General features: G+C 46.5%; 1 protein-coding gene and 1 pseudogene across 2 annotated transcripts in view; one reads left to right on the top strand and one right to left on the bottom strand.

Moving 5' to 3' along the window:
- The window catches only part of UBE2D2 (ubiquitin conjugating enzyme E2 D2), a 74,146-nt gene extending 50,551 nt beyond the window's left edge, over positions 1 to 23,595 (bottom strand). The window contains exon 1 of one of the 2 annotated variants that reach the window (XM_039468319.2): positions 23,058 to 23,595. In XM_039468319.2, coding sequence (XP_039324253.1) covers positions 23,058 to 23,081 — 24 coding nt within the window. In that variant the 5' untranslated portion in view covers positions 23,082 to 23,595. The remainder of the gene's footprint in view (positions 1 to 23,057) is intronic. The other variant, XM_074380190.1, reaches the window with a different exon arrangement.
- A 2,120-nt stretch (positions 23,596 to 25,715) lies between these two features.
- On the top strand, positions 25,716 to 26,256 carry LOC120363611 (small nuclear ribonucleoprotein Sm D2 pseudogene; annotated as a pseudogene).
- Positions 26,257 to 27,497: the final 1,241 nt, after the last annotated feature.

Here is a 27,497-nt window from a genome sequence, read left to right as displayed (position 1 = left end):
GGCAACAGAGAGAGATTCTGTCTCAAAAAAAAAAAATTTCCAACTGCTAGGCCAGGCGCAGTGGCTCACACTTCTAATCCCAGCACTTTGGGAGGCCGAGGTGGGTGGATCACCTGAGATCAGCCAACGTGGTGAAACCTGGTCTTTACTAAAAATACAAAAATTAGCCGGGTGTGGTGGCATGCAACTGTAATCCCAGCTACTTGGGAGGCTGAGGCAGGAGAATCACTTAAATCCGGGAGGCAGAGGTTGCCCTGAGCCAAGATCACGAAATTGCACTCCAGCCTGAGCAACAAATGTGAAACTGTCTCAAAAAAAAAATTTTTAAAGGCCAGGCACAATGGCTCACAGCAATAATCCCAGCGCTTAGGGAGGCCAAGGTGGGCAGATCACTTGAGGTCAAAAGTTTGAGATCAGCCTGACCAACACAGCGAAACCTCATTTCTACTAAAAACACAAAAAATTAGCTGTGCATGGTGGTGGATGCCTGTAATCCCAGCTACTTGGGAAGCTGAGGCAGAACTTGAGAGGTGGAGGTTGCAGCGAGGAGATATCGTGCAATTGCACTTCAGCCTGGGCAACAAGAACGGAAATCTTGTCTGAAGAAAAGAAAAAAAAAAAGGCCAGAAAGTGGGGACAACTCAAACCAGATCTCAGTTTTGGTCTGGATGCTAGGTGTGATTATTGCTCTGCCATGTGGCATACATACAAATAGGATGGTATTCAGAAACTGATGTCTGGATGCTAGGTATACTTATTGCTCTTGGAAATCTCTCCTGTGGAGTGATCCATGTGGAGAAAAAATGGGTCCCTCGATCCAATAACCAACAAGAAACTTAGGTCTCCCAATAACCATGGGGGTGAGTTTGGAAGAGGATCATCTAGCCTTCAGATAACTGCAGCCCTAGGCAACAGTCTGACTGCAACCTCAAGAGACTGAGCCAGAACCACCTATTTATTCTTTTCTTTTCTTTTCTTTTTTTTTTTTTTTGAGACAGAGTCTCAGTCTGTTGCCCAGGCTGGAGTGCAGTGGCACAATCTCAGCTCACTGCAACCTCTGCCTGCTAGGTTCAAGTGATTCTCATGCCTCAGCCTCCCAAGTGGGATTACAGGCACACATCACCATGCATGGCTAATTTTTTTTTTTTTTTTTTTTTGGTAGAAACGGAGTTTCACTGTGATGGCCAGTCTGTAACTCCTGGCCTCAAGCCATCCACCCTGGGTGACAGAGTAGGACTCTCTCTCTGAAAAATAAAGGTGTAAAGTATTTATAGTTGATGAGGCATCATGTTGGCAGCTTCCTCTGACAATGTTCTAAGAAAAAAATATTCTTTGTACTGTATGTGTGGCGTTTCTGTAAGTTTAAAACTGTTTCAAAATTTTAGAAAGTCAACACAAAACAAAACACTGAAAAAGCCCAAAGCTGCATTATTGGAATTTGGTAATTAAGTAGTGGATTGAAAAAATATGTCTATGCCCCAATCCCTGGGACCTGTTACTTCATTTGGAAAGAAGGGCTTTTCGGGATATAATTAAATTAAGGATCTTTAGATAAGATCATCTTTAGGTTGGCTGGGAGCAGTGGCTCATGCCTGTAATCCCAGTACTTTGGGAGGCTGAGATGGGCGGACCACCTGAGGTCAGGAGTCCGAGACCAGTCCAGCCAACATGGCAAAATCCTGACTCTACTAAAAATAAAGAAATTAGCCAGGCGTGGTGGTGGGTGCCTGTAATCTCAGCTACTTGGGAGGCTGAAGCAGGAGAATCGATTGAACCCAGGAAGCAGAGGTTGCAGTGAGCTGAGACTGACCACTGCACTCCAGCCTGGGTAACAGAGCAGGACTCAGTCTCAAAAAAAAAAAAAAAAAAAAAAAATCACCTTTGGGTTACATGGATGGGTAAGTTTAATGACAAGTGGCCATATAAGAGACAAAGGAGAAGACATAGACACAGAAGGTGATACAAAGATGAAGGCAGATACTGGAGTGATGCAGTCACAAAGTAAAGGAGCCAAGGAATGCTGACAGCCACCAAAGTTGGAAGAGGCAAGGAAGGATTCTCCCCTAGAGCATCCAGGGCCAGTACGGACCTGAAGACAAACTGACTTTAGACTGCTGTCCTCCAGAACTGTGAGATAATATAGCTCTCTTAATTTAAGCCACCCAGTTTGTGGTAATTTATAAACTAATACAGATGGTATAAATAGGAAAACATTTACTCTAAAGAAAATTACTCTTTCTATTAGTGTGCTATTATTTTGAGAAATCTAAACCTCGAGCCAGGCGCAGTGGCTCACACCTGTAATCCCAGCACTTTGGGAGGCCAAGGCAGGCAGATCACCTGAGGCCGGAAGTTCAAGACCAGCCTGACCAACATGGAGAAACCCCATCTCTACTAAAAATACAAAATTAGCCGTATATGGCAGCACATGCCTGTAATCCCAGCTACTCAGGAGGCTGAGGCAGGAGAATTGCTTGAATCTAGGAGGTGGGGGTTTCAGTGAGCCAAGATCACACCATTCCACTCCAGCCTGGGCAACAAGAGCAAAACTCCATCTCAGAGAAAAAAAAAAGAAACCAGGGCCGGGCGCAGTGGCTCAAGCCTGTAATCCCAGCACTTTGGGAGGCCGAGGCGGGTGGATCACAAGGTCGAGGCGGGTGGATCACAAGGTCGAGAGATCCAGACCATCCTGGTCAACATGGTGAAACCCTGTCTCTACTAAAAATACAAAAAACTAGCTGGGCGTGGTGGCACTTGCCTGTAATCCCAGCTACTTAGGAGGCTGAGGTAGGAGAATTGCCTGAGCCCAGGAGGCGGAGGTTGCGGTGAGCCGAGATCGCGCCACTGCACTCCAGCCTGGGTAACAAGAGCGAAACTCCCGTCTCAAAAAAAAAAAAAAAAAAAAAAAAAAAAAAAAAAAAAAAAAAAGAAACCTAAAACTCATACCATTAAGGGTTTTGTAAAAATCAACTTTGATTTGAAGTCGTCTTTGGTTTTCAGTCAAGGTCTCGCTGTCACCTAGGCTGGAGTGCAGTGCAGATTATAGCTCACTGCAGCCTTGAACTCTGGACCTCAAGAAATCCTCCCCTCCCACCTCAGTCTTTTTTTTTTTTGAGACAGAGTTTCGCTCTCGTTACCCAGGCTGGAGTGCAATGGCGCGATCTCGGCTCACCGCAACCTCCGCCTCCTGGGTTCAGGCAATTCTCCTGCCTCAGCCTCCTGAGTAGCTGGGATTACAGGCACGCGCCACCACGCCCAGCTAATTTTTTGTATTTTTTGGTGGAGACGGGATTTCACCATATTGATCAGGATGGTCTCGATCTCTTGACCTCCTGATCCACCCGCCTCAGCCTCCTGAAGTGCTGGGATTACAGGCATGGGCCACCGCGCCCGGCCCCCACCTCAGTCTTTCTAAGAGCTTTGACTACAGGCGTGTACCACCAAACCTGACTAAATTTTGCAGTTTTTGTAGAGACCAGGTCTTGATGAATTGCTCAGGCTGATCTCCCACCTTGGCCTCCCAAAGCACTGGGATTAAAGACATGAGCCACTGTACCCAGCCAATTTCAAAGTTTTTCTCTGACATAAGCCCTTAAGAAGTTGGCAAAACAATTCTATCACTTATATTTCATGATGCTTTACAGGTGGCGGGGTTAGTGCTCAAAGGATACCAGCAGACATTTCTTTTATTTATTTATTTTTTGAGACGGAGTTTCGCTTGTTATCCATGCTGGAGTGCAATGGCGCGATCTCGGCTCACCGCATCCTCCGCCTCCTGGGTACAGGCAATTCTGCCTCAGCCTCCTGAGTAGCTGGGATTACAGACATGTGCCACCATGCCCAGCTAATTTTTTGTATTTTTAGTAGAGACGGGATTTCACCATGTTGACCAGGATGGTCTCAATCTCTTGACCTCGTGATCCACCCGCCTCAGCCTCCCAAAGTGCTGGGATTACAGGCTTGAGCCACCGCGCCCAGCCAGAAGACACTTCTATAAGATATTTAAGATAACTGATTTCACAATTCTAGACCTACGGAAATATTACATGTATTAAAAATTAAGGTGAAAGTATTTTGAATTTGCTGAATAATACTGGGATTCAGTCCCGTTTTCAGTTTAGAAATATTATAAGACCGCACCATTGCACTCCAGCCATGGCGACAGAGCAAGACTGTCTCAGGAAAAATAAATAAATATAAGACTTCATTCTTTTCACATTTGGGTTTTTTTTTTTTTTTTTGCTTGGGGTGATAATGAAGTAAAACGTGAAACATATATTTAACACTGACACCTAAGATTTTGAGATTATAAGAATTCTGTATGTCAACATTATTACCAAGTCAGGACACCATGACAATATTTTAAAACCTTAAAAAAAAAAAAGAAAAAAAAAAAAAGTCCAAATCCAAGAAGCCCCTTCCCTCTGCTATGTTCCTGTAGTGCCCTCTATTGACAAAGTCCAACACACTGTTCACTGCAAAGGTCAAGAGAGTCCAGTTCTTCACCAGCTCAAATACATACTTCAGAAGTTATTTAATCAAAGCAGGGCAAGTACTGGATGGTAAACTTGAAGTTGACTAATAGACTGCTAAGTGGCAAAGGTGTTTCACTATTTCTTCCTTTTTATTGGTGCGTAATGCTTCAGTGTATGCGTTTTCTACATTTTGTTTGTATGTTCAGCTACTAATGAACATCTGAGCTGTTTCTAGATTTTGGGTAAAGTGAATAAAACTGCCAAGTACATTTGTAAAAAATAACAACAAAACTATCTTTATGTAGTCCATAAGTGCTAAGCCCTCTTCTTTTTTTTTTTTTTTTTTTTTTTTTGAGACGGAGTTTCGCTCTTGTTCCCCAGGCTGGAGTGCAATGGCGCGATCTCGGCTCACCGCAACCTCCGCCTCCTGGGTTCAGGCAATTCTCCTGCCTCAGCCTCCTGAGTAGCTCGGATTACAGGCATGTGCCACCACGCCCAGCTACTTTTTTTGTATTTTTAGTAGAGACGGGGTTTCACCATATTGACCAGGATGGTCTCGATCTCTTGACCTCGTGATCCACCCGCCTCGGCCTCCCAAAGTGCTGGGATTACAGGCTTGAGCCACCGTGCCCGGCCTATCCCTCTTCTTTATAATCTTCCCCACAGGCTTGCAGGGTATAATTCCCACTCTACAGACAGGGAAACTGAGACTCACGAAAATTTACAAAGTGACTTGCCTAAGGCCACAACTGCTCCAAAATTCCACTATATATGTATATTTTTTTGCCACACCACCTGATATTGGCATTCACCGAACGTTGTTGGCAAACACTGAATCACATGTGTTAGGTACTAGGAATACAAAGAGTAAGACAATATTCAGTCTAAAAAAAAAGGTGGAATAATCAATCATGTCTACACACTAAGAAACAATTCTACAGTTGAACTCTGATGGCTGGTATGCCTCACACATGCTTCCTAGAGAAGCCACTTCAGCTGAGTCTCCAAGTATGAATAAAGAATTTAGGAGGAGGTGGGTGTGGGGCAAGAAGAGATTCTCTGTATAAGCAAAGGAACTGAACAAAGATCAAGAGAACATGATTCTGGGAAGGATCAACTAGAAGTGTTACAACTACAGCAGCATTTCCCATGAGATATTAACATGTATTACAGTAATAAAGACAGCAATAGTTTTTCTTTATTTTTTTCCCCCCAAGACATCGTTTTACTCTTGCTGCCCAGGGTATAGTGCAGTGGTGCGATCTAAGCTTACTGCAAACTCTGCCTCCTGGGTTCAAGCAATTTTGCTGCCTCAGCCTCCTGAGTAGCTGGGACTGCAGGTGTCTGGCACCACACTTGGCGATTTTTATTTTTATTTTTGTATTTTTAGTAGAGACGGGGTTTTACCTTGTTGGTCAGGCTGGTATCGAACTCCTAACCTTAGGTGATCCACCCACCTTGGCTTCCCAAAGTGCTGGGATTATAGGCTTGAGCCACCGCACCCGGCCTCTTTTTCCTTTTCTGAGACAGAATCTCACTCTGTCGCCCAGGTTGGAGTGCCGTGGCTCAATCTGGGCCCACTGCAACCTCCACCTCCTGAGTTCAAGTGATTCTACTACCTCAGCCTCCTGAGTAGCTGGGATTACAGGCACCCACCACCACACCGGACTGATACTGTATTTTCAGCAGAGTCAAGGTTTCACCATGTTGGAAAAGCTGGTCTCTAACTCCTGACTTTAAGTTATCCACCCGCCTTGGCCTCCCAAAGTGCTGGGATTACAGGCATGAGCCACCACACCTAGCCAATTTTTATCACTTTTAATACATTTTTAAAGAAAGACTACATATTTTTGTAGTTTTAAAGCAGTAATTTGCCTCAAGAAACTTGAACACTAGAAAGCAAATGGTGCCTTTGACCTTCCATCTGTGTTATGAGGTATAAAGAGCATTTAGTCTCCAGCATTACTGGCTATTTGACCATCACATATCTATCATCCTACGTTTTTTTTTTTTTTTTTTGGAGACGGAGTTTCACTCGTTACCCAGGCTGGAGTGCAATGGCGCGATCTCGGCTCACCGCAACCTCCGCCTCCTGGGTTCAGGCAATTCTCCTGCCTCAGCCTCCTGAGTAGCTGGGATTACAGGCACGTGCCACCATGCCCAGCTAATTTTTTGTATTTTTAGTAGAGACGGGGTTTCACCATGTTGACCAGGATGGTCTCGATCTCTCGACCTCGTGATCCACCCGCCTCGGCCTCCCAAAGTGCTGGGATTACAAGCTTGAGCCACCATGCCCAGCCCATCCTATGTTTCTTATAATTCAATGTCTCTTTGAGAAGTTATTTAATCGGAGCTTATTAAATATTTCTAGTATGCGAACCCATTCCCTATTGACTTATATCTAGAAGGAAGACATTTTAAATGAAAAACAGAGTCCTTTGATTCTTAAGCCCAAGAAGTCATATTATTTTAAAATAAACATGAACAAAGAACAGGCATCTATTTTTGAGAAAACTTAGGGTGACCTATCCATGATGTGACAATTAATGTCAGCAGCAGCCTAATTGCCTGAATATTGCAAAATATGCCGTCTGTATTCTTCCTTTTGCTACAATGTATCTGCTTGAAACCAACTTTCATATTATACTGTAAAGAAAACAATATACAGTAAGACATTCAAAAAGGCACCTGATGAAGATGGTTTTTATTACGCAAGAAAAATACTATTCTTGGCTGGGCGCGGTGGCTCAAGCCTGTAATCCCAGCACTTTGGGAGGCCAAGGCAGGTGGATCACCAGGTCAAGAGATTGAGACCATCGTGGTCAACATGGTGAAACCCGTCTCTACTGAAAATACAAAAAATTAGCTGGGCATGGTGGCGCGTGCCTGTAATCCCAGCTACTCAGGAGGCTGAGGCAGGAGAACTGCCTGAACCCAAGAGGCGGAGGTTGCGGTGAGCCGAGATCGTGCCATTGCACTCCAGCCTGGGTAACAAGAGCGAAACTCCGTCTAAAAAAAAAAAAAGAAAAAGAAAAAGAAAAAGAAAAATACTATTCTTAAAATTGTTACACTATAGCAAAGTAAGAATGACAGATGTTTCATAATCATGTTGCTTTAAAGAAAAAAAAAGGCCGGGCACAGTGGCTCAAGCCTCTAATCCCAGCACTTTGGGAGGCTGAGGCGGGTGGATCACGAGGTCAAGAGATTGAGACCATCCTGGTCAACATGGTGAAACCCCGTCTCTACTAAAAATACAAAACATTGCCGAGCGCGGTGGCTCAAGCCTGTAATCCCAGCACTTTGGGAGGCCGAGGCGGGTGGATCACAAGGTCGACAGATCGAGACCAACCTGGTCAACATGGTGAAACCCCGTCTCTACTAAAAATACAAAAAAAATTAGCTGGGCATGGTGGCGCGTGCCTATAATCCCAGCTACTCAGGAGGCTGAGGCAGGAGAATTGCCTGAACCCAGGAGGCGGAGGTTGCGGTGAGCCGAGATTGCGCCATTGCACTCCAGCCTGGGTAACAAGAGCGAAACTCCATCTCAAAAAAAAAAAAAAAAAAAAAAAAAGAAAGAAAGAAAGAAAGAATGGGGGCCTGGCACAGTGGTTCACGCCTGTAATCCTAGCACTTTGGGAGACTTAGGTGGGTGGATCACCTGGGGTCAGGAGTTCAAGACCAGCCTGGCCATCATGGAGAAACCCCATCTTAAAAAAAAAAAAAAAAAAATGACAGATGTTTCATCTTGATAGTTAATAATTTAATTTTGTTTGTGACATATTTTGATTATATGTTTTAATTAATTTATCTGAGATCAGGCCGGGCATGGTGGCTCACACCTGTAATCCCAGCACTCTGGAAGGCTATAAGGTAGGTGGATCACTTGAGGCCAGGAGTTCAAGACCCGCCTAGCCAACATGGTAAAACATACTAAAAATACAAAAATTAGCTAGGCATGGTGGTACATGCCTGTAATTCCAGCTTGTTTTCTTGGGAGGCTGAGGCAAGAGAACTGCTTGAGCCCGAAGGCTGCAGTGAGCGGAACACCACTGCAATCTAGCCTGGGCAACAGAGCAAGACTCTGTCTAAAAAAAAAAAAAAAAATTAAAAAATAAATAATAGTAATAATAATAATAATTTATCTGAGATAATTTGTGCTGTCTTTTTTTTTTTTGAGACACAGGCTCTCGCTCTGTGGCCCAGGCTAGAGTGCAGTGGCATGATCACAGCTCACTACAGCCTCAATTCAAACTCCTGGACTCAAGCAATCCTCCCACCTTGACATCTTGAGTAGCAGGGACTACAGGCGCATGCCACCACACCTGGCTCATTTGTTTCATTTTTTGTAGAGACATATTGCCCAGGCTGGTCTTGAACTCCTGAGCTCAAGTAATCCTCCTGCCTCAGCCTCCCAAAGTGCTGGAATTACAGGCATGAGCCACCATATCTGGCCAGTGCTGTCAATTTTAATGCAAGTATGCATGATTTCATACACTTTTGATTGTATTCCCCACCAATAATATTACTTTGATAAGCATTCTAATAAAGCTGGGAAAAACCAAATACGGGGAAAAAGAAAGCAGTTTATCAGAAGCCAAAGGAAATGAGTGAAAACCATGTTAATTGTTATGAAAGTTTAAACAAAAATTGAGGTATCCACTGAATGTGGCAATTAAGTAATCATGAGTGACCTTATTAAATAGTTCCAGAACAGTGAATAGATTATTCTCTCAAGAATTCTGGCACTGAAATGTCAGAGATGGGAAGGATAAAGATGAGGAAGGAAATAGCTCTTATGGGGGAAGGGAAGTTCAAAAAGTTACTTTAGGGCTGGGTGTGGTGGCTCATGCCTATAATCCTAGCACTGGGGGGTTGAGGCAGGTGGATCACCTGAGGTCAGGAGTTCAAGATCAGCCTGCCCAACATGGTGAAACCTCATCTCTACTAAAAATACAAAGATTAGGTGGGTACCTGTAATCCCAGCTATTCAGGAGGCTGAGGCAGGAGAATCGTCTGAACCCGGGAGGCGGAGGTTGCAGTGAGCCCAGATTGCGCCACTGCACTCCAGCCTGGGCAACAGAGTGAGACTACCGCCCCCCTGCAACCTCAAAAAAAAAACCTACTTTTACTAGTTTTTTCTTTTTTTAAATGAGGGGAAATGTTTGATACGTCTGGATGCTAAGAGCAGGTAGTGGAGAAGAGACTGGAAATACGAAAACAAGGACAATTACTAGAGAGAAGAGCGGGTGGGGAGGGGAGGGGAGGGGACGGGAAGGGAGGAGGGGAGGAGAGAGGAGGAGAGAGAAAGAGAGAAAGAAAGAAATAGAATAGAAAGCGCCGGGCGTGGTGGCTCAAGCCTGTAATCCCAGCACTTTGGGAGGCTGAGGTGGGTGGATCACGAGGTCAAGAGATCGAGACCATCCTGGTCAACATGGTGAAACCCTGTCTCTACTAAAAAGATATAAAAAATTAGCTGGGCACAGTGGCACGTGCCTGTAATCCCAGCTACTCAGGAGGCTGAGGCAGGAGAATTGCTTGAACCCAGGAGGCGGAGGTTGCGGTGAGCCGAGATCGCGCCATTGCACTCCAGCCTGGGTAACAAGAGCGAAACTCCGTCTCAAAAAAAAAAAAAGAAAAGAAATAGAATAGAAAGCAAAAAAGTTACGTTTGGCAAAGGGAAAAGTAAAACTGCTCTAGAGATTAGAGGGGAGAAGGGCAATGACTAAAACAGGTCAATCTGGAGAGACAATGGCTCTACAGTCAAGATCGCCTGTGTCTGAATCCTGGTTCTTCCTGCCATAACCATATATTAGGCAAGTTTATTTCTCCAACTGTTTTCTCATCTAACCTGGGGAGAACAAAATTACTGAAAGATTGTTGAAAAGACCAAGTAATTCCTGATGCACAGTGAAGAAGGTAGCTGGGATCTGTTTTTTTTTTTTTTTTTTTTTGAGACGGAGTTTCGCTCTTGTTACCCAGGCTGGAGTGCAATGGCACGATCTCGGCTCACTGCAACCTCCGCCTCCTGGGTTCAGGCAATTCTCCTGCCTCAGCCTCCTGAGTAGCTGGGATTATAGGCACGCGCCACCATGCCCAGCTAATTTTTTTGTATTTTTAGTAGAGACAGGGTTTCACCATGTTGACCAGGTTGGTCTCGATCTCTCGACCTTGTGATCCACCCGCCTCGGCCTCCCAAAGTGCTGGGATTACAGGCTTGAGCCACCGCGCCCGGCCGGGATCTGTTGTTTTAATACCTTGAAGGAAATCCTTAAGAACTCACATAAGATTTCTATTTTCTCTGCAGACAGGTCCTCTAGCCATCTGCTGAGATTAAAATAATGTTTAAGATGGTAGGACAATGGTTTTTAAGTCTTTTTAGAGATTAAAAACCCATTTGAAGCTGCTGTATTCCTTTACTTTCCTAATAAACTTGCTTTCACTTAAAAGAAAAAAATCCATCTGACTCTGATGAAAGATATACACAGAAGCCTGGGGGCAGTGGCTCACCCCTGTAATCCCAACACTTTGGGAGGCCAAGGCAGGTGATCACTAGAGGTCAGGAGTTCAAGATCAACCTGACTAACATAGTGAAATCCCAACTTTACTAAAAATACAAAAATTAGCTGGGCATGGTGGCATGCACGTGGTCCCAGCTACTCAGTAGGCTGAGGCAGGAGAACTGCTTGAACCCGGGAGGCGGAGGTTGCAATGAGACAAGATTGCACCACTGCACTACAGCCTGGGTGACAGAGCGAAACTGTTTCAACAACAACAAAAGGGGAGGGGGGCAGGAAATAGAACACCAAATTTGCATAGTCGTTGTTATGTGTGGGTGTTTTGTTGTTTTGTTTTTTGTTTTTGACACAGGATCTGGCTCTGTTGTCCAGGCTGGAGTGCATCACAGCTCACTGTAGCCTTGACCTTCTAGGCTCAAGTGATCCTCCTGAGTAGCTAGGACTACAGACACACATCACCATGCCCAGCTAATTTTGTTTTGCTTTTGCAAAGACAGGATCTCCCATTATGGACCAAGCTGGTCTTGAGCTACTGGGTTCAAGCAATCCTCCCACCTTGGCCTCCCCAAGTGTTGTGATTACAGGCATGAGCCACTGTGTCCAGCCTAAATTTGCAGTTTTAAGAGGGCTCATGAGCAAACTTGCCAACCATATAAAGGGAAGCTGAGAAAGATCTTCAGGTTCCAGGACATCGTTTAAATATCCAACTGTTTAAACAAAAGAAAAAAGGCTGCATCCTCTGGATTTATATACCTAACAGTTATGTAAGAATAACACATGGCTTGCCAGAAAATACACCGGATATAGTCAAGAAATCCAGGTTCTCAATTCAGACCTAGTCTTATCTGGTAGGTCACATGGCCTTTCCAGACAGCAGCCCTGAGATGTGCGGCAGTGCTAACATTTTATGATTCCATTACCCGAAATCTCACTTGACTCTGCAAACAGAAGAATAAATACTACTTTATTTCCCTCTGTTACAGTTTAACATGATTTTAAAGGTTTGCCTGGAAATCTAACTATCAAAACTTTATTTCTACAGACAAAACAAGTGTGTTTCCGCATTTCTTGGATGAGGCTGCAAAGGTTCCTGGTAGCATGAGGCATGGGTCAGGTATTCCTATCCTAGGAACTGCCTGGGATACTTTAGCAGAAATAAACAGAATTGGACCTTGCCAAAACCTCTTCCCTGTCAGTCACCAGTACTGTAATATACGCTGGGAGACTTCAAAGGAAACCAAGATGTATTAACAATTATCCTCAGCCAGGCGCAGTTCCTCATGCCTGTAATCCCAGCGCTTTGGGAGGCTGAGGCATGCAGATCACGAGGTCAGGAATTCGAGACCAGCCTGGCCAACATGGTGAAACCACATCTCTAATTAAAACACAAAAATTAGCCAGGCGTGGTGGCATGAGCCTGTAATTCTAGCTACTCAGGAGGTTGAGGCAGGAGAATCGCTTGAACTGGGAGGCAGAGGTTGCGATGAGCCGATACTGAGCCACTGAACTTCAGCCTAGGTAAGAGTGAGACTCCATCTCAAAAAAAAAAAAAAAAAAAAAAAAAAAAAGCAGTTATCCCCAATGACAGCTGTTTGAATTACATTTAAATAGCAACCTAGTAGAGTCAAAGAAAGTGCCTTGATTCAATATCTTTTCTAAAGCAAAGAATACTTTTCCAGTGAGAAAAAAATACTTATCAGAAATGATGTGAAGAAGTTCATCTGTTGGAGAAAGAAGGTATGCCTGCTACCCAAGATAGAACTAATTTAAATAGGCTGGATGCAGTGCCTCACGGCTGTAATCCCAGCACTTTGGGAGGCCTAGGCGGGCACATCATCTGAGGTCAGGAGTTCAAGACCAGCCTGACCAACATGGAGAAATCCCATATCTACTAAAAATACAAAATTAGTCAGACAAGATGGCAAATGCCTATAATCCCACCTACTCAAGAGGCTGAGGCAGAAGAATCACTTGAACCCGATCATGCCATTATACTCTATCCTGGGCAACAAGAGCAAAACGCTGTCTCAAAAAAAAAAAAAAAAAAAAAGAAGAACTAATTTAAATAGCCATATTCAGACAACCATTTATTAGAGTTCCCAGTACTCTACAGGACTACTTGCTAATTCATTTCACCATTTTAACAAGAATTTAATCAGTCCTTACCTATAATATTAATCTAATATATGGTACCATACCTATAGTACAGCATTTTATTTATTTATTTATTTATTTTTGAGACAGAGTTTCGCTCGTTACCCAGACTGGAATGCAATGGCGCGATCTCAGCTCACCGCAACCTCCGCCTCCTGGGTTCAAGCAATTCTCCTGCCTCAGCCTCCTAAGTAGCTGGGATTACAGGCACGTGCCACCATGCCCAGCTAGTTTTTTGTATTTTTAGTAGAGACGGGGTTTCACCATGTTGACCAGGATGGTCTCGATCTCTCGACATTGTGATCCACCCGCCTCGGTCTCCCAAAGTGCTAGGATTACAGGCTTGAGCCACCGCGCCCGGCCTACAGTACAGTATTTTTAAGCAATAATTTTTTTTTTTTTTTTTGAGACAGAGTCTGGTTCTGTCACCCAGACTGGAGTACAGTGGCGAGATCTTAGCTCACTGCACCTTCTGCCTCCTGGGTTCAAGCGATTCTCCTGCCTCAGCCTGCCAAGCAGCCGAGATTAGAGGTGAGTGCCACCACACCTGGCTAATTTTTGTATTTTTAGTAGAGACAGAGTTTTACCACGTCGGCCAGGCTGGTTTCGAACTCCTAACCTCAGGTGATCGGCTCTCCTCAGCCTCCTGAAGTGCTGGGATTACGGGCATGAGCCACTGCACCAAGCCTAAGCCATTTTTTAAAATATAGTACTGCTCAGCATTATAACCACTTTTTTTCAGATCATGCTTTGTTAACTTCTCAATTTCAGACATTTTCAGAGCATATTGTCAGTCTACAGAAAAACTCAAAACATGAAACAGATCCTAATGGAAGAGTAATATATAAACTTCTACAGGATCAACGTATTTACAAAACTGGCCTTCCCAAGACCTCACACAAAAACCATACAAAACTTAGCAAGTCAATTAGAATTATATTTTAAAACTACTTGGCCAGGCACAACGGCTCACGCCTGTAATCCCAGCACTCTGGGAGGCCAAGGCAGGAGGATCACAACGTCAAGAGATCAAGACCACCCTGGCAACATGGTGAAACCCCGTTTCTACTAAAAAATACAAAAATTAGCTGGGTGTGTTGGTGAGCACCTACAGTCCCAGCTACTTGGGAGGCTGAGGCAGGAGAACTGTTTGAACCCAGGAGGCGGAGATTGCAGAGACTGCACTCCAGCATGGTGCCAAACGACAAAACAATAATCTGTCTCAAAAAAAAAACAAACTACTTAATCAGCCAGCATAGCAGCTCACAGCACTTTGGGAGGCTGAGGCGGGTGGATCACTTGAGGTCAGGAATTCAAGACCAGCTGGCCAACATGATGAAAGCCCATCTCTACCAAAAATATGAAAACTCAGCTGGGCATAGTGGCAGAAGCTTGTAATCCCAGCTACTCAGGAGGCTGAGGCAGGAGAATCGCCTGAACCCAGAAGGCAAAGGTTCCAGTGAGCGGAGATCACACCATGTCACCCCAGCCTGGACAATAGGAGCAAAACTCCATCTGGAAAAAAAGCAAAAAAAGTACTTAATCTTGACCATCTACATAAAGCAATACTTTCAAACTTTTAAAGAGGTAGAAAATAACCAGATGTGGTGGCTCAGGCCTGTAATATTAGCACTTTGGGACGTTGACGCGGGTGGATCACGAGGTCAGGAGTTTGAGACCAGCCTGACCAACATGATGAAACACCATCTCTAATAAAAATTCACAAAGTATCCAGGCGTGGTGGCACGCACCTGTCCCAGCTACTCAGGAGACTAAGGAAGGAAAATTGTTTGAACCCAGGAGACGGAAGGTTGCAGTGAGCCAAGATTGATCCACTGTACTTCAGCCTGGGTGACAAAAAGAGACTCTGTTTCAAAAAAAAAAAGAAAGTATTGTTTAAGGCTGGACACAGTGGCTCATGCCTGTAATCCCAGCACTTTGGGAGGCCAAGGCAGGCAGAACATGAGGTCAGGAATTCAAGACCAGCCTGGCCAACATGATGAAACCCCGTCTCTACTAAAGATACAAAAATTAGCCAGACATGGTAGCATGCACCTATAATTCCAGCTACTTGGGAGGCTGAGGCAGGAGAATCGCTTAAACCCAGGAGGTGGAGGATGCAGTAAGCTAAGATATGCCACTGAACTCCAGCCTGGGCAACAGGGAAAGACTCCACCTCAAAAAAAAAAAAAGAAATGCTTAAATGATTTAATCTTTTTACACTGCTGATTACTTAATGAACCCCAATCCCTTGTTGCTTTAATCCACATACTAAACTGATATCAACCAAAAAAGTGTATTTTGGGTTTTTTTTCAATTTGAATCATTTGCCAAAAAATCTGGTTTTGTGGCTTCTGTTGTTTTTTTTGAACGGAAGACATGGCAATACTGGGCCCATAGATTTTGGCAACAGCAACATTTGCAGGGAGCTGGAAAGCAGCTGCCCTCATCTGACAGCACATGGATTTTCTAGCTCCCTTTGGTATGCACTTGGCTTTTATAGCCATCAGCTTGAAATTTTTTTTTTTTTTTTTTTTTGGAGACAGGGTCTCACTCTGTTGCATAGACTGGAATGTGGTTGCTTGATCACAGCTCACAGCTCACAGCAGCCTCTCCACCACCCAGGCTCCAGAGATCCTCCCACCTCAGCTTCCCACCTAGTAGGGACTATAGACTATAGGCATGCCCCACCGCTCTTTCTGTAGAGACCATGTTTTGCGATGTTGCTCAAACTGGTCTTGAACTCCTGCACTAAAACAATCTGCCCACCTGGGTCTCCCAAAGTGTTGGGATACCAGCGTGACCCACCGTGCCTGACCTGAAACCTTTATTTCATTGAGAATTTTGTCTTGAGAGGTCTTAAAAGAAGCTAGTCTGGTCAAAAGAGTGAGACCTTGGCCAGGCGTGGTGGCTCACGCCTGTAATCCCAGAACTTTGGGAGGCCAAGGAGGGCAGATGGCCTGAGGTCAAGAATTCAAGACCAGCTTGGACAACATGGTGAAACCCTGTCTCTACTAAAAATACAAAAATTAGCCAGGTGTGGTGGTGGTGGGTGCCTATAATCCCAGCTATTTGAGAGGCTGAGGCAGAACTGCTTGAACCCAGGAAGCGGAGGCTGCAGTGAGCTGAAATCACGCGACTGTGCTCCAGCCTGAGCAACAGAGCAAGACTCCATCTCAAAAAAAAAAAAAAACAACAAAAAACTAGCCATAAAAATCTCTATCACACTCAGTGGCTCACACCTGTAATTCCAGCACTTTGGGAGGTCTACGCGGGCAGATCACCTGAGGTCAAGGGCTCGAGAGCAGCCTGGCCAACGTGGTGAAATCCCATCTCTACTAAAAATACAAACATTGGGCCGGGCGCGGTGGCTCAAGCCTGTAATCCCAGCACTTTGGGAGGCCGAGGCAGGTGGATCACGAGGTCAAGAGATCGAGACCATCCTGGTCAATACGGTAAAACCCCGTCTCTACTAAAAATACAAAAAAATAGCTGGGCATGGTGGCACATGCCTGTAATCCGAGCTACTCAGGAGGCTGAGGCACGAGAATTGCCTGAACCCAGGAGGCGGAGGTTGCGGTGAGCCGAGATCGCGCCATTGCACTCCAGCCTGGGTAACAAGAGTGAAACTCCGTCTCAAAAAAAAAAAAAAAAATACAAACATTGGCCAGGCACGGTGGCAGGAACCTGCAATACCAGCTACTTGGGAGGCTGAGGCAGGAGAACTGCTTGACCCCGGAGGCAGAGGTTGCAGTGAGCCAAGATCACACTACCACACTCCAGCCTGAGCAAGACTCCATCTCAAAAAAAAAAGGAAAAACCTCTATCACAGAAATAGAATAGATCAAGTGATAATCCTTGTATTACTTTGTTTGAAACCTATATATACCAAACGTAAACTGTAACTAGTAGGACACCATTAAAATGTACAATGTACTATTACTGTTAACTAGTAGAACACCATTAAAATGCACAATGCACTATTACTGCTAAGAAAGAAGTTGTTCTTGTTTTTTTTTTTTTTTGAGACAGTCTGGCTCTGTTGCCCAGGCTGGAGTGCAGTGGCTCAATCTCAGCTCGCTACAACCTCCACCCCTAGGGTTCAAGCAATTCTCCTGCCTCAGCCTCCCAAGTAGCTGGGATTACAGGCATGTGCCACCATGCCCAGCTAATTCTTTTGTATTTTTAGTAGAGATGGGGTTTCACCATACTGGCCAGGCTGGTCTCAAACTCCTGACCTTGTGAACTGCCCACCTCGGCTTTCCAAAGTGCTGAGATTACAGGCCTGAGCCACCAAGCCTGGCCCAAGAAAAAAGTTTTTAGCATCCAACTCTAGTCAGTCTTCAACTCCTCAAAGAATAAAATGTTTAGCCTTTTATCCTTCCCAAAAATAGAGAAATTAACCAACTACTTCAATATTACAGCACTCTAAGAGCACCAAAAAAGCCTCCTACATCTGTATAGCAAAAGTAAAGAAGAAAAACAGGAAGCAAGTCAAAAAGGTCTCCAATCAGCCAAGGAAACCACACAGTTCACAGAGCACATGAAGCCCTCTTCAGTCAAGAGCCTACTGGATCTTATTTTAGACACAATTTTAATAAGCTCTGTGATCTGGTTTCTTAGCCCACAACAGATGAGATGCAGCCAACTGGAAAAGGGCTGGGGGTGGTGCTGCTAGAGGCAGGCACTCAAAGCATCAAAATCAAAGCTTAAGACCTAAAAAGTCAGCAGAAAACCTCAAAACATAGCAGGGTGAGGCCATGTGGTATAAGATACAAACAATCCCAAAAGATCCCAATCCCTGCCCAGAACTACACAGAATGTTCATAATGACTGTCTTTGCTGTGCTCTCTGCTTACAGTATAGGTCAGGGGACCTAAAGACATGTATCAATATAAAGTCCACTGGCCAGGCTCGGCAGCTCATGCCTGTAATCCCAGCACTTTGGGAGGCCAAGGCAGCTAAATCACCTAAGGTCAGGAGTTCAAGACCAGCCTGGCCAACATGGCAAAACCCTGTCTCTACCAAAAGTATAAAAATTAGCCATGCATGGTGCTGGGCACCTATAATCCCAGCTACTCAGGAGGCTGAGGCAGGAGAATCACTTGAACCCAGGAGGCAGAGGTTGCAGTGAGCCAACATAGTGCCACTGCACGCCAGCCTGAGCGACAAGCACAAAACTCCGTCTCAAAAAAATAAATAAATAATAAAGTCTATTAAAAGCTTTTTCCAAAAAGACATGGCATTTTAAAGACTGCTAAATTTACAGACATGAATAGTGTCCCTCTGTCAAAAAAACGAGATACTGAATTCTTGAAGATGTCACCTGTCAAATGTAGTTTTTCTTAGAAAAATTTTATTAGAACCCAGACACAGCAAAGAATTATTTTTTCAGGGAATGATAGCTGGGAAGGTTCAAAACCAAGATCAATTACAGAAGCCAGGCAGTGGGGATTCCTACATTTCTCAGACTGAAGATAAGATAGAACTGATCTCAGCCGGACACAGTGGCGCATGCCTGTAATCCCAGCACTTTGGGAGGCCAAGGAGGGTGGATTATCTGAGGTCAGGAGTTCAAGAGCAGCTTGGCTAACATGGCGAAACCCTGTCTCTACTATAAATACAAAATTAGCCAGGCGTGATGGTGCACATCTACAGATGTACAGATGGTGCACATCTGTAGTCCCAGCTACCTGGGAGGCTGAGGCAGGAAAATCACTTGAGCTTGGGAGATGGAAGCTGCAGTGAGCCGAGATCCAGGCACTGCACTCCATCCTGGGCAGCAGAGCAAGATTCTATCTCTTTAAAAAAAAAAAAAAAAAAAAGAACGGATCTCATCCATATCTAGGTATCTAGTAAGTCTGCTATTCAACTTAAAATTGTGGTACAAAGAGTTTGAAAAAAAAATTATCTCCATTTTGTTTTCACAATCTTTTTGACTGGTATACCAAATACATTTCATTTTTCTTATCACTGGTAGTCTCAGAGAAGTCAAGCCACACTTCGCAGTCTAGGTTATAAACCTAGGTAAGGGCCAGGCGCAGTGGCTAAAGCCTGTAATCCCAGCACTTTGGGAGGCCGAAGCGGGCGGATCACAAGGTCAAGAGATGGAGACCATCCTGGTCAACATGATGAAACCCCTTCTCTACTAAAAATACAAAAAATGAGCTGGGCATGGTGGTGCGTGCCTGTAATCACAGCTACTCAGGAGGCTGAGGCAGGAGAATTGCCTGAACCCAGGAGGCGGAGGTTGCGGTGAGCCGAGATCGCGCCATTGCACTCCAGCCTGGGTAACAAGAGCGAAACTCCATCTCAAAATAAATAAATAAATAAACAAACAAACAAACCTAGGGAAAATGGTTAATATTGAGTTCTAGAAGTTCAGGCAGGGCCAAGTGCAGTGGCTCAGACTTGTAAACCCAGCACTTTGGGAGGCCGTGGTGCGCAGATCACCTGAGGTCAGGAGTTCGAGACAAGCCCGGCCAGCATAGTGAAACATCACTTCTACTAAAAACACAAACATTAGCCAGGCGTGGTGAAGTGCACCTGTAATCCCAGCTACTCGGGAGGCTGAGGCAGGAGAATCATTTGAACTCAGGAGGCAGAGGTTGCAGTGAGCTGAGACTGGCCACTGCACTCTAGGCTGGGTGATAAGAGCAAAACTCCATCCCAAGAAAAAAAAAGTTCAAATTACTTCTAAACTTGATTTTATTAAAAAGATCTTATGAGCCGGGCACGGTGGCTCAAGCCTGTAATCCCAGCACTTTGGGAGGCCGAGGCGGGTGGATCACGAGGTCAAGAGATCGAGACCATCCTGGTCAACATGATGAAACCCCGTCTCTACTAAAAATACAAAAAAATTAGCTGGGCATCGTGGTGCATGCCTGTAATCCCAGCTACTCAGGAGGCTGAGGCAGGAGAATTGCCTGAACCCAGGAGGCAGAGGTTGCAGTGAGCCGAGATCGTGCCATCGCACTCCAGCCTGGGTAACAAGAGCGAAACTCCGTCTCAAAAAAAAAAAAAAAAAAACTTATGAACGCACATTTTAGAGAAAATTTAGTCTAGAAAACATGTAGCAACTAATTAGAAACCATATTATGTGGTTTGTATGTTTTGTGTGCAAGTGCTAACCCCCTCTCTGAAGAAGTCCATTACACACATAAATCAATGAAGAGATTAAAGGCTACATTTCTTTTTTTTTGAGACGGAGTTTCACTCTTGTTACCCCAGGCTGGAGTGCAATGGCGCGATCTCGGCTCACCACAACCTCTGCCTCCTGGGTTCTCTTCTGCCTCAGCCTCCCGAGTAGCTGGGATTACAGGCACGCGCCACCATGCCCAGCTAATTTTTTTTGTATTTTTAGGAGAGACGGGGTTTCACCATGTTGACGAGGATGGTCTCGATCTCTTGACCTCATGATCCACCCGCCTCGGCCTCCCAAAGTGCTGGGATTACAGGTTTGAGCCACCACACCTGGCTACATTTCTTTATCTGTAAATTTCCACACATTACCCCCACTTACTCCTCCCTCAGGTTTTAAAATAAGAGCACAATCTTCTACAGGTATTTGATAACTTCCCAACTTCTATAAGGACCTAGCAAGTCCTAAAAGCCTTAAAAATACCTATGTATATATTTTATTTGGATGACTATTCCTCAGTGTGCTCCCGTCCCTTAAATGGCTCTTTAAGAAATCTTTGGCCAGGCACGGTGGCTCACGCCTGTAATCTCAGCACTCTGGGAGTCCAACATGGGCGGATCACCTGAGGTCAGGAGTTCAAGACCAGCCTGGCCAACACGGTGAAACCTCATCTCTACTAAAAATACAAAATTAGCCAGGCGTGGTGGCAGGCACCTGTAATCCCTGCTACTCAGGAGGCTGAGGCAGGAGAATCTCTTGAAGCCAGGAGACAGAGGTTGCTGTGAGCCAAGATTGCACCATTGCACTCCAGCCTGAGGGACAACAGCGAGACTTCCTCTTTAAAAAAAAAAAAAAGAAAAAGAAATCTTTGCTTAAGGTTCAAGCTTCTTTTAACAAATGCCATTTCATTTCAGCACAACATTTATTTGCCTCAAATCTGCCCTTTTTGTTAGAAATCAAAGTCAAAAGAAGTTGGTAAGGGCCGGGCGCGGTGGCTCAAGCCTGTAATCCCAGCACTTTGGGAGGCCGAGGCGGGTGGATCACGAGGTCAAGAGATCGAGACCATCCTGGTCAACATGGTGAAACCCCGTCTCTACTAAAAAATACAAAAAATTAGCTGGGCATGGTGGCGTGTGCCTGTAATCCCAGTTACTCAGGAGGCTGAGGCAGGAGAATTGCCTGAACCCAAGAGACGGAGGTTGCGGTGAGCCGACATCGCGCCATTGCACTCCAGCCTGGGTAACAAGAGCGAAACTCCGTCTCAAAAAAAAAAAAAAGAAGTTGGTAAGGAGCTAACCTAATTATAGTAATCAATGGGACTGATTCCACATTAAAAGTCTTTGATCAAAAATGAAATGAGGACCAACTACTAAACTAGGGTGTTTAAATCATCAATCTGTATTCTGACTTAGTTTTAAGGCAAGGTGAAAACTGGTTCTCTTCCTCTTGCATCCCCATTCCATCATTCAGAATAGATAATCCTGGTACCTACTACTCACTAAGTAGCTACAGGTACAAGCCATGTGCTGTGGCTGATGCCTGTAATCCCAACATTTAGGGAGGCAGAGGTAAGAGGCGAGCTTGACACCAGCCTGGGCAACACAGCAAGATCCCGTTCTCCACAGAAAGGAAAAAGATGTACTAAAGAAGAAAACAGCTATTGGTTTAATATAGCCAATCTGAGTAACCAAGAGACACATCAAACAGAAATGAACAGTGGTGCCTCCCTACTTCTAAGAAAAAAAACATAAAATTAGCACTAAGAGAGGATTAAAAAAAAAAAAAAAACCTAAATTTTAAGCCAAGCTTTTACTCTAGGTGTATTATTAGGAAAACCTCCTTATCGATAACTAAATAACCCTTCGCTTTAAAGAGCAGAGAAATCCTTTTTGATACAAAATCTAGTAAAACCCTTTTCCAATTAAGAGTCTTCCTAAACATATCACCTAATACAGCGTTAGGTTCATTTTGCGAAGACACTGTGAAAGGAACTTTTGTGTACTTTATCTGGCGACTTTCAATGTTCAGGTTTCTTCCTCTACCTTTGCCAATGTACAGCTTTTCTATTAGATCCAATCCTGCAAAACGGAAGTGTTAGTCTCTAACTACGTACAGCAACCTCAAGAAATAAAACGATTCTCCCTCTAATTCCCTCCTCCTTCATAAGTCACGGTTTTTGTTTGTTTGTTTTTTCTTTCTGAACTTCCAACTCTGAAGTTTCTGGACAAGTAGGATGGACCGACGTGTGCTGCCACCCAAGAGGTAAGTGAACTCAGAGATACTTGTGGATCGGGCAAAACGGCTTCCTCCGTCTGCCCGAGCTCAGGCGGTTTTGCGGAGGGCGCTAGGGCAGGTGTGGGAGGAGGGAACAGGAATGGGGCGAGCAGCCCTTTCGATCTCTGCCGAAGAGACCGCCCAACGCCCCAGCGCCCCCCACGGACCCAACCCCGCCATCCTGGCCGGACAATGGCCTTCAAGCGCAGCGCCAGTCCCAGACTGGAGAGAGGCCCTGGGAGTCCACACCATGCGTGCCTGGAAGGGCAGCAGGGGAGGAACGCTGAGGCCGCGAGAGCACCTCCGGCCTAAGCGCGGGCTGCGCGCCGTGGCCTCCACGGGCGCCATCACTGGGAGTGGGGTATGGAGGCCTCCCAGCGGGGCCAGCACCGGCAGGGGGATCCAAGGAGGCCGCGAGCCCGGCGGAGGCTACGGCGGGAAGTGCAGGCCGCAGGCTGCTCAGCCCGCCAGCCGCGCAGCCGACCTCCGGCCCCTTACCTTGTGGATTCTCTTCAGAGCCATGGTGTGAGGCGGGTGGCGGCGGCCCCCGGGGCGGGGACGGGGGCGGGGAAGGGACGGGGAAGGGGCTAGGGAGCCTGAGGCCGCCTGGGCGATCGCGCTGGGCCGGAGAAGATGGAGCGTCCAGGAGAGCGGGTCCGGTGGGACGGGCTGAGGGCCGGGGCCCACTCCGCTCCTGGGCCTGCCGCAGCGGTCACCGCATCACCCGGCGGCGGCCCCTTTATTCGCTGCCGCCGCCGCCGCCGCCGCCGCCGCCGCCGCCGCCGCCGCCGCCGCCGCCGCCGCCGTAGCTGTTTCTTCCTCCCAGGATCAGCGCCGCCTCCTCAGCCGCCGCAGATCCCTCCGCCGGGAAGCAAAAGCCCAAACCTCGGGTTCAGCCGGCGCCTCTCAGTTGGATAGTCAGAGGGACTGCCTGCTTTCCTGTCTGCCTGCGGCAGGTGGACGAGGGACGCGCGGGCGGGCGAGCGGCACCGCCGGGGTGGAGCTGCCGGAGCACGGGGTGGGCCTGGCCGAGGGGCAGGTCGGGAGGCGCGGGGATTGGCGGGCCGGGGGAGGGAGGGCCGAGCCGCGTCGGCGGCGGAGGGATACGGGCCGCCCCTGTGAGTAAGCTACGCGCCGCCGCCGCCACGGCCGCGGAGGGGGATGACGCTGCGAAGCGCTGGAAGGAGATATCGCGAGATCCAGGGCGCGGGTTCTGCAGGCTCCCGCGCCGCGACCCTTGGGTTCCTTACTGATGGGAACCCCCGCGCGTGTCACAAAAGATCAATAAACATTAAAAGGCAAATGTTCAGATCGCACGACCGTCCCCGTACCAGTCCCAGGAAGAGGCACTTAGTCCGACTGCAACGTTCCTGAAGGAAGAAGGGACTTGGCCAAGGTCACACAGCTCTTCTGAAGTCCTGGGACTTAACAGAGCTCTTTCCAGAGGCCACGTGGCTACAGCTCGGGCACCCACCACGTGCCGCGCGGGTTGCAGTGAGATTGGCCTTCCGGACCAAGGCCCCAGATGGAGAAGATTTTAATGTTGTGTTCTTCTCAGCCAGTGGCATGCCTGCCTTGGAGATGCCCAGACCCTACTCAGCTTAGTGAATTGCGAATTATTACAAGCAAGTACTGTACCAGCTTCGTCAGAAAAAAAGATCACAGTGTCTGCCCCAATAGTTAAAACCCGCGGGGTTTATATTCTGGGATGATATCCCAGAACTTTCGGAGGCCGAGGCTGGTGGATCACCTAAAGTCAGGAGTTCGAGACCAGCCTGGCCAACATGGTGAAACCCTGTCTATACTAAAAATACAAAAATCAGCCAGGCGTAGTGGCGGGCGCCTGTAAGCCCAGCTATTGGGGAGGGTGACACAGGAGAATCGCTTGAACCCGGGAGGCGGAGTTTGCAGTGAGCCGAGATCGTGCCATTGCACTCCAGCCTGGGAGACAAGAGCAAAACTCCATTTGAAAAAAACAAACAAGGCCGGGCGCGGTGGCTCAAGCCTGTAATCCCAGCACTTTGGGAGACCGAGGCGGGTGGATCACGAGGTCGAGAGATCGAGACCATCCCGGTCAACATGGTGAAACCCCGTCTCTACTAAAAATACAAAAAATTAGCTGGGCATGGCGGTGCGTGCCTGTAATCCCAGCTACTCAGGAGGCTGAGGCAGGAGAATTGCCTGAACCCAGGAGGCGGAGGTTGTGGTGAGCCGAGATCGTGCCATTGCACTCTAGCCTGGGTAACAAGAGTGAAACTCCGTCTCAAAAAAAAAAAAAAAAAAAAAATTGATTTTTAAAAAAAGAAGTATGGGTCCGGGTAGGGTGGCTCACGCCTATGATCCTAGCACTTTGAAAGGCCGAGGCTGGTGGATCACCTGAGATCAGGAGTTCAAAACCGGCCTGGCCAACATGGTAAAACCTGTCTATACTAAAAATAATATACAATTAGCCAAGTGTAGTGGCGGATGCCTTTTTTTATTATTATTATTATTTTTATTTTATGTTTTAAAGATGGGGGTTTCACCATGATGGCCAGGCTGGTCTTGAACTCCTGACCTCAGGTCATCCACCCACCTCAGCCTCCCAAAGTGCTAGGATTACAGGCGTGAGCCACAGCGCCCGGCTGACGGATGCCTTTAATACTAGCTACTTGGGAGGCTGGGGCAGGAGAATCACTTGAACTCGGGAGGTGGAGGTTGCAGTGAGCCAAGATTACACCACTGCACTCCAGCCTGGGCAACAAAAGCGAAACTCAGTCTCAAAAAAAAAAAGTTTGCTGGGCACGGTGGCTCACACCTGCAATCCCAGCACTTTGGGAGGCTGAGGCAGGCAGATCTCAAGGTCAGGAGTTTGAGATTAACCTGGCCAACATGATGAAACCCCATCTCTACTAAAAATACAAAAATTCTAGCTGGGCGTGGTGGCGCGTGCCTGTAATCCCAGCTACTCAGGAGGCTGAGGCAGGAGAATTGCCTGAACCCAGGAGTCGGAGGTTGCAGTGAGCCGAGATCGTGCCATTGCACTCCAGCCTGGGTAACAAGAGTGAAACTCTGTCTCGAAAAAAAAAAAAAAAAAAAAAAAAAAAAATACAAAAATTAATGCCAGGCGAGGTGGCTCACACCTGTAATCCCAGCGCTTTGAGAGGCCAAGGTGGGTGGATCACAAGGTCAGGAGTTCAAGACCAGCCTGACCAAGATGGTGAAGCCCCGTCTCTACTAAAAAAAAAAATACAGAGGCAGCAGCAACGCAGAGGAAACCGGAGTGAACCGAGAGCTTAGTGACCAACATGAGCCTCCTCAACAAGCCCAAGAGTGAGATGACCCCGGAGGAGCTGCAGAAGCAAGAGGAGGAGGAATTTAACACGAGTCCACTCTCTGTGCTGACTCAGTCCGTCAAGAACAACACCCAAGTGCTCATCAACTGCCGCAACAATAAGAAACTCCCGGGCCGCATGAAGGCCTTCGATAGGCACTGCAACATGGTGCTGGAGAACGTGAAGGAGATGTGGACTGAGGTACCCAAGAGTGGCAAGGGCAAGAAGAAGTCCAAGCCAGTCAACAAAGACCGCTACATCTGCAATATGTTCCTGTGTGGGGACTCAGTCATCGTGGTCCTGCGGAACCCGCTTATCGTTGGCAAGTAGGAGCCACCTATCCCTGTCAGTCAACAGAACTCACTCCCCTGTCCTACAGAGACCGCTGTCGCTGGTGTTGAGAATGATAAAGCTCTGTGTTCTTTTTCTAAAAAAATAAATAAATAAATAAATAAAAAATACAAAAATTAGCTGGGCAAGGTGGCAGGCGCCTGTAATCTCAGCTACTCGGGAGGCTGAGGCAGGAGAATCGCTTGAACCCAGGAGGCAGAGCTGAGATGTGCCACTGCACTCCAGCCTGGGCAACAAGAGTAAAATTCCATCTCAAAAAAAAAAAAGGTATGGGCCAAGTGCTGTGGCTCATGCCTATAATCCTAGCACTTTGGGAGGCCAAGGTGGGCAGATCACGAGATCAAGATATGGAGACCATCCTGGCCAACATGGTGAAACACCATCTCTACTAAAAATACAAAAATTAGCCAGGGGTGGTGGCAGACACCTGTGGTCCCAGCTACTCAGGAGGCTGAGTCGGAAGAATCGCTTGAACCCAGGAGATGGAGGTTGCAGTGAGCCCAGATTGCGCCACTGCAGTCTAGCCTGGCAACAGAGCAAGACTCCGTCTCAAAAAAAAAAAAAAAAAGGTGTGGCACTATTTAGATTTTCTTCTTGTGTCAATTGTGATAATTGGTGGGCTGTTGGGTTTTTTTTTTCCATCAAGGAAATGCAAATTAGGCTGGGTACAGTGACTCACATCTTTTTTTTTTTTTTTCTGAGACGGAGTTTCACTCTTGTTACCCAGGCTGGAGTGCAGTGGCACCATCTCGGCTTACCGCAGCCTCCGCCTCCTGGGTTCAGGCAATTCTCCTGCCTCAACCTCCTGAGTAGCTGGGATTACAGGCACGCGCCACCATGCCCAGCTAATTTTTTGTATATATATATATATTTTTTTTTGAGACGGAGTTTCGCTCTTGTTACCCAGGCTGGAGTGCAATGGCGCGATCTCGGCTCACCGCAACCTCCGCCTCCTGGGTTCAGGCAATTCTCCTGCCTCAGCCTCCTGAGTAGCTGGAATTACAGGCACGTGCCACCATGCCCAGCTAATTTTTTGTATTTTTAGTAGAGACAGAGTTTCATCATGTTGACCAGGATGGTCTCGATCTCTTGACCTCGTGATCCACCCGCCTCGGCCTCCCAAAGTGCTGGGATTACAGGCTTGAGCCACTGCGCCCCAGCCTTGGTCTTGAACTCTTAACCTCAGGTGATCCACCTACCTCAGCCTCCTAAAGTACTGGGATTATAGGCGTGAGCCACTGCACTCAGCCCAGCCATTAAATTTAAAATGAAA

Source organism: Saimiri boliviensis, chromosome 1 (genome assembly GCF_048565385.1).
Source record: "Saimiri boliviensis isolate mSaiBol1 chromosome 1, mSaiBol1.pri, whole genome shotgun sequence".
Lineage (NCBI taxonomy): Eukaryota > Metazoa > Chordata > Mammalia > Primates > Cebidae > Saimiri > Saimiri boliviensis.
The sequence above is the reverse complement of the archived record's forward strand: the minus strand, read 5'-3'. Positions and strand labels throughout refer to the sequence as shown.